Source organism: Myotis nattereri (assembly GCF_964212035.1).
Source record: "Myotis nattereri genome assembly, chromosome: 7".
Lineage (NCBI taxonomy): Eukaryota > Metazoa > Chordata > Mammalia > Chiroptera > Vespertilionidae > Myotis > Myotis nattereri.
This window is the reverse complement of record NC_138082.1, coordinates 39651984-39665685: the sequence shown is the minus strand read 5'-3', so window position 1 is coordinate 39665685 and position 13702 is coordinate 39651984. Positions and strand designations below refer to the sequence as shown.

The 13702-nt window shown below is 39.1% G+C and overlaps 1 protein-coding gene across 1 annotated transcript in view; it reads right to left on the bottom strand.

Annotated features, from left to right (window-relative positions):
• ZNF385B (zinc finger protein 385B) overlaps nucleotides 1-13702 on the bottom strand; it is a 350869-nt gene that overhangs the window by 254486 nt on the left and 82681 nt on the right. The window contains exon 2 of the mRNA XM_081095256.1: nucleotides 10963-11277. Coding sequence (XP_080951382.1) covers nucleotides 10963-11277 — 315 coding nt within the window. The remainder of the gene's footprint in view (nucleotides 1-10962; nucleotides 11278-13702) is intronic.

Below are 13702 nucleotides of genomic sequence, written 5' to 3'. Positions count from 1 at the left end.
TTTGTAGATATTGTGCCAACTTTTCATTCCTAGAATAAATCCCACTTGATCATGTTTAATGTATTGCTTGATCCAGTTTGCTAACATTCTGCTGATGATTTTAGTATCTATGTTCATCAGGGATATTGGCCTATAATTTTCTTTCTTTGTGGTATCTTTATCTGGTTTTGGAATTAGGATAATGTTATAATGCTGGCCTCATAAAATGAGCTTGGGAGTGTTCCCTCCTGTTGAGTTTTTTGCAATAGTTTGAGGACAGGTGTTAGTTCTTTTCTGAATGTTTGGTAAATTCAACTGTGATGCCATCTGGTCCAGGACTTTATTTTGTTGGGACTTTATTATTATCATTATTGCTTCAATATTGTAATATCTCCACTCATATTTTCTGATTCTTCCTAATTATGTTTTAGAAGATTGTATGTTTATAGGAATTTATCCATTTCATCTGGAGTGTCCAATTTGTTGGAATATAGTTGTTTAAAGTATTTTCTTAAAATCCTTTGTATTTCTTTTTGTCAGTTGTTACTTCTTTCATTTCTGATTTTATTTATTTGGGTTCTTTTTCTTTTTCTCTTGATACATTTGGTTAGAGGTTTGTAAATTTAGTTTATCTATTCAAAGAACCTGCTCTTGGTTTCATTGATCTTTAATATTGGGGTGTTTTTGTTTGTTTTTTTGGGGGGGATCTATTTCCTTTATTTCTGTGCTGAACTTTATTATTTTCTTCCTTCTAGTCACTTTTGGCTTTATTTGTTGTTGTTTTTTTCTAGTTCCTTTAGGTGAAATGCTAAATTGTTTATTTGACATTTTTCTTGTTTCCTGAGATAGGCCTGTAATGCTTCTTAGGACTGCTTTCACTGTGTCCCAGAGATATTGGGTTGTTGTGTTCTCATTTTCATTTGTTTCAAGGTATTGTTTGATTTCTTCCTTATACTCACTGTTAACCCATTCATTGTTTAGTAGTATGTTGTTTAGCCTCCATATCTTTGTGTGTTTTTCAGTTTTTTATCTTGTCACTGATTTCTAGTTTCATACCATTATGGTCACAGAAGATGCTTGATGTGATTTCAATTTTCTTAAATTTATTAAGATTTGTTTTGTGTCCTAATATGTGGTCTATCCTAGAAAATGTTCCATGTTCACTTGAAAAACACGTATATTGTGCTACTTTGGGGTGAAATGCTCTGAAGATACCAATTAAATCCATTTAATCTACTGTGTCATTTGTTGATTTTCTTTTTGGAAGGTCTGCTCCACCCTCCTTCTGCTGGAGCCCAGAGTGAGTGGTTGGGAATGAGATTTTGTGTGTTGGCCTCTTAAGAGAGCAGCGGTGTCTCTAGCAGACGTTCGCCTTTCCCTGGTAGTCAGAATGCCTGCTGATTTTCATGGCTAGATGTTATGTGGGCACCTATTCCTGGCTCTGGTGCTCTGGGTTGGGGAGCCCGGCTTGGGGTTGAGAACCCATCCTTCTCAGGGGAACTTATAGCCTTAGATATTCCTCCAAAATCTCAGCCACTGCCCATGGGAGCAGGGCCAACCCTTTCACATCAATGCCCTTCCTGCCAGTCTCAATGTGACTTCTGTAAGTCTTTGGTTATAAGACTTATCTTCAGTTAGTCTTTAGTTGGTTATTCAGGTTGGTTGCTGTATATTTTAGCTGTAATTCCAGTTTGGTCCTGAGAAGAGGTTAGTGTAACATCTATCTACTCTGCTGCCATTTTGGATCTGCCAAATTTTACATTTTAAATACATATGAGATGCAGTGGGGAAAAATGGCCTGTGTATTTTAAAGCCCATACACAAATTTTAATAGTCATAATACCTACCACAGTGTCCTAACCCTATTAGCCATTTCTTTAATGTAGAATAGGAATTAAAAATAAGAGATCATTAGAAGAGAGAAGGTAAAAACACAGCTGAGGATCCTGGAGGATCCTGGAAGCATCAAAGAGAAACATAGAATATGGTAACAAAGAAAAAAATACTCCACACTATGCTCCAACTGACAACCCATCTAATCTTGTTTTTCATTTTCCCCTCCAAACCATTCCCAGTACTTCCTGCTGCAAAATCCACTGGTTTTATCATCCTTACCTTCTTCCTACTGCCTCCAAGTGTCCTCAACTTAAAATCTACTCAAGCTCAGTTCAAAATTCCTAAGGCCAAATAAAAGATGCCACTTCTCACATCAAAAGGCAGAGTCTGTTCTCCATCACTGGAATTTGAACTGGTCTTGTGACTACCTCTGACCAAAAGAATGCAGTGGTTGCAGCTTTTGCTCTTGCTGCCTTGAAATGCTGCTCTGTCACCTCTGTGTAACAAGCCTTGTCTATGCAACTCAAAGACAGGGTCTACTGGTGAGCATGATCCAGCCTACAGTCAGCACTAATTGCAGACATATGTGAAAGGCCATCTTAGGCCATCCAACCCAATCAGTGTGCTGGCTACCTGAGTAATGTCTAATGAGTCCAGGTCAAGAAATGCCTAGTTGAGAACAGCTCCAATCTCTGACCCATAGAATCATGATTAAAATAAAGCATCATTTAAAAAAAATTCTAATGACTCCTGCCTACCTTTCAACTTCTTTTGTTTTTCTTTCTAATTCTTTCACTCACTTTTAACCAACTCTCAAGTTTTGTAGACATGCCAAGTTTTTTCTCAATTTAAGATTCTACACATTCTCTACTGCCTTTGAATCACGCTTCTCCACTCTCTTTGCTTTACTAACTCCTGTTCTGTCTTAAAAGCTTAACCTATTGTGATTAGAAATTCTTTTGGAATTAATTTAAGGTGAGCAAGAAAATGTGCATATTAGTTAGTATGCAAATGGGAAAAACAAACATTAGAGAATAAAGAAATAGTCACGAATTCTTTTCATTTTTACTTTTTGAAAGATATATTGTAAAAAGTTATGAGAGGTAATATAGAATTCAAGACAGATATTAGACTTTGAATCTTTGTGTAGCCTTAGGAAAGGCCTCCAAATCTCTCTAATTCTGTTTCCCTATTTACAAGATGAGGAAAATTATACCTCACAACCTTATTGGGTTGTGAGGACTGAAGTCATTAGTCAGTAATTTCATATAACCTATATCTCCAGTGCATCTCAGCATCAAGTACAGATGTGTCTCTCTTACCACAATTCAGCAGAACCTTCATATTCTGAGCCTGATATTTTACAGTTTTAATTAAATATTACTTGTGCCAAAATAGTGTCAAAGGTAGGATCAGAGATCTCCCCCTAAGAGAGAATACTTTCCCTTTATGAGGAAATGTGGATCCTAAGAGCCCCAGAACACAAGTAATCCTCCCAACCACAATCCTTGGGGCAACCTGATTCTCCACAACAGATGCAAGTGCTTCTTGAGGACATAAGGGGAATAAAATACAAAGTTAATATTTATGATTATATTTGGTGGTTTACCTGTTTCTGACTGGACGGAAGAAGGTATCAGTGTATCAAGTATTGCTGAATGATGTTTAGGGAACGTCTCTAAACAGCAAAAGCTGGCCTTACCACATAAACAGGCTGCATCCGAGAGAGAAGAAAGGGCCTCTGCTTTCTGATTCAACTTCCACATCATGTACACTATCTGAGCAGTAAACTGTACTCACAAACTAAGCAACTTCTGTTCAGCCTAACATTTGTCTGTAAATGAAAGGCAATAACACCATAGTGAGGAATCAGGCCACAGAATTAGGCCGACTTATTCTAAATCCAGCTGTTATCTAACCTCTTTATTCCTCTCCCACATAATATGTCATAATAACAGTACCTTCCTCATAAATATGTTATGAGGATTCAAATGAGGTGACCTCCTTTGCACAATACCTGGCACAAGGTGAGGCCCCATTCATTCACGTGACAGCAGCCTCTCAGTCCACTGTCACTGTTTTTATGCTACTGTAGAAGGTGAAAAGTTGCTTATAAAGCTCACAGTTAGGGGTGAGGATTGGCTGATGGGGTTGGGGGGCTATGCACTCTGTTTCCATAACATCATCCCTCTCTTTCCATGGGTCAGTGGGTGTACCAGCAGAAGATAAGAAACACAAGAAGGCTGCCTTTCTGACCATTTCCCAATTACAGATTTATTTAAGTTAGAAGCTCCTTTTCTGGGTATAACTCCTCCTCAATGTGTTAGATTGGTGTTCTCATGATTTCGGAACAGGAACAACCTCATCATCTGAGAACCTGTTAGAAATGCAAGTTCTCAGGTTCTACCCTAGGCCTACTGAATTAGAAACTCTGGGGATGGAGCCCAGAAATCTGCCTTTTTAACATACTCTGCATTTTAATATACCTTTTCAGGAAACTGTGATGCAAGCTAAAATTTGAGAACCACTGGGTTAGAATATCAGTCACTCACACACCAGCTGCTTTACATTTTTTAAATTCAGATCCACCTCAGAGAACAAAAGGGTGAATGTACTAGGACTGATGGAGAAATTTTATAGCAGTGGGCACCAAGGATAAAGAATAGGTCTCAGCCTTTGCTAGCAGATGGAAGGATGAGGGTCACTAGCCTCCATACATAGAGAATAAATATGGTCAATTTTATCTGGACTGGGAAGTTGAATGTGGGTCATGGAAAAATGACCTCTGGGCAGCCATGTGGTGAAACACCTAAGCTGGGCTGTTAGACTTGATGGTGAGGCTCCAGGTTGCCACAAACCAGTGTATAATAGAAAGAGAACTTAGGAGACCTCTGAACCCCAGTAGCCGTTCCATACTTTTTTGTATGTGTGTTCGGTCACTGTGTTTTTCTTATGCCTCAGTTTCCACAGGGCAAGGAAGACCCTTTCATTTTAGCTACTTTCTACTTTGACACAGGGATCGTCTCCCCTTTTCCCAATCATAATTCACTCCAATGATAAGAAATGATTTATAATTTATTCCTACATGCATTTGCTTTGATATCCCTTTGCCTGAAATGATGTTTTTTCTTGAATAACTCAAAAGTTATTTGTGTATATTAACCTCAAATAACACCACTAGGAAGTCTTTCCTGACCTCTGTAAAGTTAACTGTTCCTTTCTCTGTGCCACACCTAGCTTATATATAGATCTATTATTCTTAGCATACCATACTATCATTAATTTATTTAGATATCTAGGTTCTCTTGACACTTATCTTAAAAAAAAATAGAGATTGTGTTTTAGTAATAATCTCTTTAAAGTAGACATGATAATTTTTAAAAAGCCAAACCCCAAAATTTTTGCTCATTGTCATCTGTGATAATGCTATTAGAAGACTGGACATTTTAGGTGGTCACCTTTATTATGACTTTTTTAACTGAAAATTGTATTGAGGTAATTATAAATTGACATGCAGTTGGATAAATACAGAGAGTTCCATTGAACACTTTATCCAGCTTCAGTTGATGGCAACATTCTGTGAAACTGCAGAAAAATATCACAATCAGGATGATGATATAAATATAAACTACCAAACTTCTTCAGATTTGTTTAGCTTTGCTTGCTTTGAGTTAATTTTTTTCTCTTTTTTTCTATCTTCTTGAGGTAGGGATGTATTTATTGGAGATCTTTTATCATTTCTTTTTTTTTTCAAGATAAAATAATTAAATTTCAGAGGGAAGGCAGGGGAGGGTGGGGCTAAGGGGGAGAGATCAACCAAAGGACTTGTATGCATGCATATAAGCATAACCAATGGACACAGACACCGGAGGGTGAGGGCATGAGTGGGGGGATGGGGGGACAATGGGGGAATAAGGACACATTTGTAATACCTTAATCAATAAAGGCAAAAAAATTAAATTTAATTTGTACATACATCCATACTGGAATGCCACATACATTGGGAGGTTCAGAGACAGAAAGAGAAAATGAGGCATATATGACATTCTATTTTTAAAAAATTATCTTTACTGTTGAAAGTATTACAGATTTCCCCTCTTTTTCTCTATAGACCCCTTCTAGCCTGCACCCATTCCCCACCCCAGGCCTTCACCACACTATTGTCTGTGTGCATGGGTTATGCATATATGCATATAAGTTCTTTAGTTATTCTCTTCCCATCCACCCACCCACCCCCACCTTCCCTCTAAGATCCATCAGTCTGTTCCATGCTTCTGTGTCTCTGGATCTATTTAATTCATCAGTTTATTTTGTTTTTTAGATTCCATATATGAGTGAGATCATGTGATAGTTGTCTTTCTCTTGCTGGCTTATTTCACTCAGCATAATACTCTACAGGCTCCTCCATGCTGTCTCAAAGGGTAAGAGATCCTTCTTTTTTACTGCTGCATAGTATTCCATGGTATACATGCATCACAGCTTTTAATATAAGCACTTAGTGCTATAAATTCTTCTCTTAGCACTGTTTAGTTCTATCCCAATTTCACTCAGCAGCCTCCATGCTCACTAAGCCCACAGAAAATCAGGAGACTGCCTCGGGTCCATCTGCCCACCCTTGTTAGGCTGGGAACACCAGGTTCTTACGGTTTGTATACCTTTTGAGGAAGAGAAGTATGCAACTACTTTGTCTAAAGCCACCTGTGGTTTCTGTTATTTCCACCCACCCCTTGGGACTGGGACTGGATGGGGAAAGGAACAAGGATCCTTCACATCTAGGCTAAGTTATCTAAGGTCTCTTTGCTTCCCCTGTAATTCTCTTTTTTGCTGTCCAGAGTATTCTTACAATATTTGGTTGGGGACAGCGCTGGGAAAGTGATCTTGCTGCTACTTACCATTAATCCTCTCAGGAAAAAAAATTATTCTCTCTCTCTCTCTCTCTCTCTCTCTCTCTCTCACACACACACACACACACACACACAGACACACAGACACACACACACACACGGAATAGTTTTGGGTGCACTCTGAGAATCCTCCTGTTCTTCCAGAAGCTGAGATCTAATGTTCTGTAAACACCCTAACTTCTAAGTATACTGGAAGAATTGCCGGTGGTTAGGTGTCAGTCACTAATTCAGAGAAGTGGCTCAAGTCTCAACCATCACTCCTTGATGCCAACTCCTACCCCTGCCCTGCCAACCCAAACAATATAATAATATTGACAAAGAGGAGGGGAAGTCACCTCTAAAATTAACAGTTAGAGGGAAAATTATCTCTACTATTGCATCTTCTGTCCTTTGGGGAGAAAATGGGTTTTTTATTTTCCTCCCTCTATTAATTGGCTAGGGTTGTTGTAACAAAGTACCTCAAAACTGGGTGGCTTAACAATAGACATTGGTCATTTCATAGTTCTGGAGCTTAGAGGCTGATATCAAGGTGTTGCGGGTTGGTTCCTTCTGAGGACTCGGAGGGGGAAATCAGTTCTAGGCCTCCTTTGTTGGTTTGCAGATGGCCCTCTTGTTCCTGTTTTTGTTCATATCATCTTCCCTCTGTGTGTGTCTGTCTCTATAAATTCCTAAAAAATTTTCCCTTTTATAAGGACATCTATCACATTGGATTAGGGTCACCTAATCCTAATGACCTCATTTTAAATTAATTTCCTCTGTAAAAACTCTATCTCCATATAAGGTTACATTTGAAAATACTGAGGATTAAGACTCCAACATTTTTTGAAGGGGAAATAAAATTCAGCCCATAACATCCCTATAGCCAAGCAATTGGCATAAAAAGGAGACTAGCATTTTGTTCCATAATTAGGTGCCTGCTTTGTCAATGGACTTGCCAGTCTTCCCTATGCTACTTCAGCAGAGAAGAGAAATATAGAGGAGCCCCCACACCCCACTCCAACTCTACCTGCCTGGGTCCCAGCAGCTCTGAGTTTTCAAGAGGAATGTTAGTTGTCAGATTGGTTCTGTATATGACCTCAAGCCCTAGTAGTTGGTATGTAAATGAAAAGGGAGGACACAATATCACCATCTGCCACAATGTGGAAAAAAGAGGTACATGTTGTTGAGAAATGGAGCCTTTTGTTTTCAACTGGGGGTGATCTGGTAGATGCAGCTAAATATCAGGGACTCCCAATCCCCAAGGGAGCACAAGGTCTGTTAGAGCACCTATGACCCACAGAGATAACCAGAATAGCAATCATTTACCAAGAACAGCATCGCAGCCTTGCCAAGTCTATAAGGCAAGAACGCCTCCATCCCACCATTCGTCCATGGTTCCCCACCTCCTGGGTGAAAGGACAGGTAGACAGAGGAGCAGTATGAGAGCCAACTGTGCCCCACCGTTCACTCTAGACTCCAGGGTCTGGCTAATCGTATCTTAATTTGGTTATGGCATGGAAGTTTTTATAAATAGAACCGAATCTGTTAAATCAAACAGTCCCTCTGAAAATACAAAATTGAGAAGATCTGGGCAGAAAAGGTGGTAAGGAAGCCGCTACCCAGCAGGAAAACAGACATGTGATAGATCAAAATTGAGGAAAGTGACTGAAAAAATAAAACCATGTCATGCTTGCTTCTCATTGAGTTGAGACTCTAAACACAGATAACATGCACAGGCACACATAGCAACACTAAGGTATAATCCACTTAAGTTGCTGCTGTCTCACTTAGCATGATATCATGGACAGTTTCCCCTGTCATTAGGTATTCCTCAGAAAGATAATTTTTTTAAATATGTTTTTATTGATTTTCAGAGAGAGGAAAGGAGAGGGAGGTAGAGAGAGATAAAGACATCAATGATGAGAGAGAATCATCGATCGGCTGCCTCCTGCAGGCCCCTTACTGGGGATCGCGCCCATAACTCAGACATGTCCCCTGACCAGTAAAAATTGAACCATGACCTCCTGGTTCATGGGACAATGCTCAACCATAAAGGTACACCGGCTGGGCCAGAAAGATAAATTTAATGACTATGGTTTCTGTCATCATTTTATAAGTGTACTATTAGGTGTTTAATCTTCCTCCTATTGGATATTCAGGACACATTTAATATACTGGAATCAATATATGAAAATTGTCCTTTATGCCCAATATATAAACTTGAAAATCTGTCTCATTTTCTTATCCATTTTTCTATATATTAATACTAGTATACTGTGTTATTCTAGAAGATGATCTATGTTTTACTTATAGAATACATTCATAATTATTTGTATATATCTTTGCTAAACTTATTTTATGTCAGCCATCTAATTTCACTAGCATGGGAGAACAAGAGAGAAATTAATGAATTGAGATTTACATGTCTGTTTTCAAGACCCATCAAAGTGAAAGAGTTTGCTATGCAAGCAACCATTCATGACTACAACATATGGTAGCACACAGGTCTGAATTTAACCTGAGTGTTACTGCATGGCAGGAAACAGCAGGAAAATAGTGATGAAGAATAATCACCTCTCTATTAATTAACTATGGTTGGAACTCTACTAGTAGATCTACCATTTCCATGCCATATGAACTTGGACAGGTGTTTTTATCCCTCTGTGTCTCCATTCTTAGTCTGTAAATAGTGAATAATCATAGTACCTACCTCAGGGTTGATGAGAGGATTAAATGAGAAAATTCCTATAAGCTTCTTAGGACCAGAATATGGCCCTTAGAAAATGCTCAGGTAATGTTAGCTACTAATATTACTTATCAGAAGCTATAGATTAACCTCATTTTAGGCATGGATATTGGGATGTAATTCAAACCTTTACTTGAAGTTATTTGTTCCTTGATTTAGATATAAAACAGAAATCAGTCTTAACCTAACACCAACTATATTTTTAATATGTAAATTAATTTTTTGATATGTAAAGTACAGATACATTAATGTTACCTGTCAATATTTATACTGATAATAATTATAATTATACATAAACACAAAATGAAAAAAATAATTTCCCTAATAAGCGTGCATCCTATAAGTTCCTGTCAGTCTTTCACCGCATGACCAGCATCGACTGGGGAAATTATATACTGAAATTAAATTGCTATAAAATAGTTAGGTTAATCTGAAATATAAAAAAATATGTATCTACAGCACACACACAAACAATTTACCCTGGAGTTTCATAAGGATCACGTCATAACTTCACAAAACCAAGAACTATGGAACAGCCCCGTGTGAAATTCCAACATCATCTCCCTTCAGGTCTGCCTGTCACCAGAGCAGACCGGGCTAGAGTGGAATTTGGAGCTCTTCCCCCGCAGGCAGGAGGAGGCTTGTCTTGGCCTCCCTCCCGGGGAAACCTGGGTAGGAGGTTCACTTTTTGTAGAATCTTCACCCTGGATAACACGTCTTTACTTATGTCACAGTGAAGACATGCCATCCCAGCAATGTGGAGGCGGAGGAAGCTCTGCCCAAGGATAGGATAAAAGATTTTAAAGTCTGTTTAGAATTCAGGGCAGATGCAGGAATGCAAAAATCCCTCAGCTTCTGCCTGTACCCAGCCCACGGGAAGGGTGAGAGGCAAGAGGCAGGGAAGTGCTGCAGTGGTGCGATCTCAGAGGTACGCCTGGCTGGCTTTGGCAATGCCTGTTCCTATTGTTAGAACACCCCCCACCCCCCTGCACGAAAGCGCTGTGGCTGGCAACTCTCTAAAAGAATGTAACGAGTCTACCACACAAGATTAATGCTCCTTTCCTGCATTGTGGGGTGTTATAAATAGGGCTGCAGCTTTTTATACACTATCAAGTAGTATGCTACCCAATAGGAAACAGGCAGAGGGAACCCAACATAGCCTAATTTTACAGAGAGCAAAAAATTGACGTCATGGATCCATTTTAAACACATTTTAAAATACTTTAAGAAATGCGCACACGCTCTGGGGGTACGGAACCAAGCCAACAGCCCAGTGCGCAAATGTGTGTGTGTGTGTGTGTGTGTGTGCATTTGTGTCTAAAATAATATGTATGTGATAATCATAAATATATACTGAGAAGTAACAAACAGCTCTTGGATTTTACCTGTAGGGAAAAGAATACATATTATTATGGGGGTAGCTTTAAGGTGAAAGATACGTCTTGCTCTAAAGCCGTCATTTTCTAGAACAGAAGCTTTCCTCCCGGTGTAATCAGAGCCCGCGGCCCTCCTGCCTACCTGTGCTGGTGGCGCTGGGGCTGGCCAGCAGCGGCCCCGCACCCTGAGCCGGGGGCTGAGGCTGCCCATCGCTCAGCTGCTTGACGCGCTTGCGGTGGGATTTGCCGTTGTAATGGACCTGGGCTTGGGCGGCAGAGTTCAGCTGGATGTTGCACACCTCACAGAAGGAGAACAGGATTTTCTTTTTCTCTTTACAGAACTGGTCCTCAGGCCGGTCGTTTTTTATCCTCTTGTCTTCAAAGCCCCGCAGAAAAGTTGCCATATTCATAATTCCATCTTCAGGGTAGTTGTCAGGGCTTAAGTAGTACTTCATACCTGAAAAAAACAAAGAGGTATCACTGCTTGTGAAATATGTGCCTTCTTGTTTTCCAGTATGATTGCAATTAATGTTCACTGTATGGTTGAAGCTAAACGTCTCCCAGCTACACAGTGGTCACTCTTGGAAAAAATTATCAAGAGAACATAACTGAGCAAATAAGGTCTTTGAACATGAGCGCCCTCTATCTGGCGCACTTTCAACTCCATCTTTACCCCTCCCCCCGTCACTTCTCAAGGCCCTTTCTCTCTTAAGTCCTGAGATCTTAGCTGGAGCAGCACCCTCTCCAGGAAACCAGCCTGAGCCTGGAGATAAGGCAGATCTCTGGTTCCATGCGTGAATAGTGCCGTGTGGCCTCCCTTCATAGCATCTATTACCAGTGCATTTTATATGTGATTGTGCAATTATTTGGTTTATGTCTATTCTCCAATAGAGTGTCAATTCTCTGAAAGCCGTAACCTCATTTCTGGATATCCCTTAGGCCAAAAACAGACCTTTTACGTAATAGGAATTCAAACAATCTATTGAAGAAAGGAAGGAATAAATGATGTTATGAACCCAGAACTGTGAAAGGTGTATATAACAGACACACAGGTGCACACCTGCAAACAGACACAAGCCCTAAGCAGTGGAAGAGGCAAGTAACAAAGACTAAAACACAGTATGTCTGCAACCTTCTATTTGGTTGTGTTCCAACAGCCAGAGGGAATTTGAACATATTTTCTTCTAGATGTAGTGAAACAAATTGTATTTAGGTTTCCAGAATAGCCCATAAATATCAATTTAACCTTTTATGAGGTTGAAATGCACAACACATCTTAAATATAAAGTAACAGAAATGCAATATATGGTAAAGTAATAATTGAAAAAGAGTAAAACAGATTAAGACATAATTACTTTTAAGTGCTTATGTTTTTCATTTATTTAGTTAAGGATATAGTGATAGATTATAACTTAGGTGAAGATTTTAAAGGGACTTTTCAGTACCTCAAGAACCTTAGCTGATGAAGATAGCCTTGACTTTGTATCTTGTTCAGTTCTACTGTAACATATGTAATTTCTTCATTTTAGCAATACCAGGATTACCAGGATTTTCATAGTTAGTTCAATTACTGCCAGGTTTTTGGTTGTCAATTAGAATAAAGAAAATGACACTCTCATGGAAGAAAGATGAGTACAAGAGTCTAGGAATACCAGTCAAAACGTAAGGAAAAGGGGGGATGCAAGAGAAAGAATTGGCTGAGGTGGACAGTACTGTGCCATGAAGGGTTCAGATAAACAAAGGGTCATGGCTTGTGAAGGATTTCTGCCTATGGGAAAAACACAGGCGGTTGAAAAATACTGGCTTTGAGAAGTTGTGTTGATCCAAGTTGGCATAGAGCTCTATGGGAAGGAAGGAGCAAGTAGAGACTAGTTCATATTTGGAGTGTTCACCCTTGAAAATGAGTTATAGCACAGGGTATGACCATGAAGACATATATTGATTATATTCATACAGCATGCCATAAAGAACCCCTCATTTACACTCATACCCTATAGCAAAGTGCCCTAATGCATTATAGCACAGGTTAAATCATAATCCTCAGAGAATTGTTAGAAAGTTCCTCATTTTGATGTGTAAAGCCTATCTGTCCCATGGACACTTTACTCTGATGCCACCATTTTAAGGAACTCTGCTTTACAAAGTTTTCCAAATAAAATCTACCCCTGTTAGCTCTCCACAAAGGCAGTTATCCTCCTTAAAAATCTACTCAAACTATACATAAATCAGGCTTAAGCAATTCCTGTAGCTGAGATTTAAAAGAAATGTTATTTAAAATGCACATATATCAATATATTTTTCTTTTATTCCCTAAACCCAATGGGGTCAGAAAACCATTTTTCTCATAAAACTTTAGAAAATATCTGTACCACAAGAACAGGCATATAGATCAATGGAATAGAATAGAGATCCCAGAAATCGACCCAAACCACTATGCCCAATTAATATTCGACAAAGGAGGCAAGAGCATATACAATGGAGTCAAGACAGTCTCTTCAATAAATGATGTTGGGAAAATTGGACAGATACATGCAAAAAGATGAAACCAGACCACCAACTCACACCATACACAAAAATAAACTCAAAATGGATAAAAGACTTAAATGTAAGATGGAAAACCATAAAAATACTAGAGGAATCCACAGGCAGCGAAATTGCAAACATATGCCGAAGGAATTTCTTCTCTGATACTGCTCCTAGGGCAATGGAAACTAAAGAGAAAACAAACAAATGGGACTACATCAAAATAAAAAGCTTTTGCACAGCAAAGGAAACCATCAACAAAACAACAAGAAGGCCCACTACATGGGAGAACATATTTGCCAATGATACCACAGATAAGGGTTTAATCTCCAACATTTGCAGGGAACTCATGCAACTTA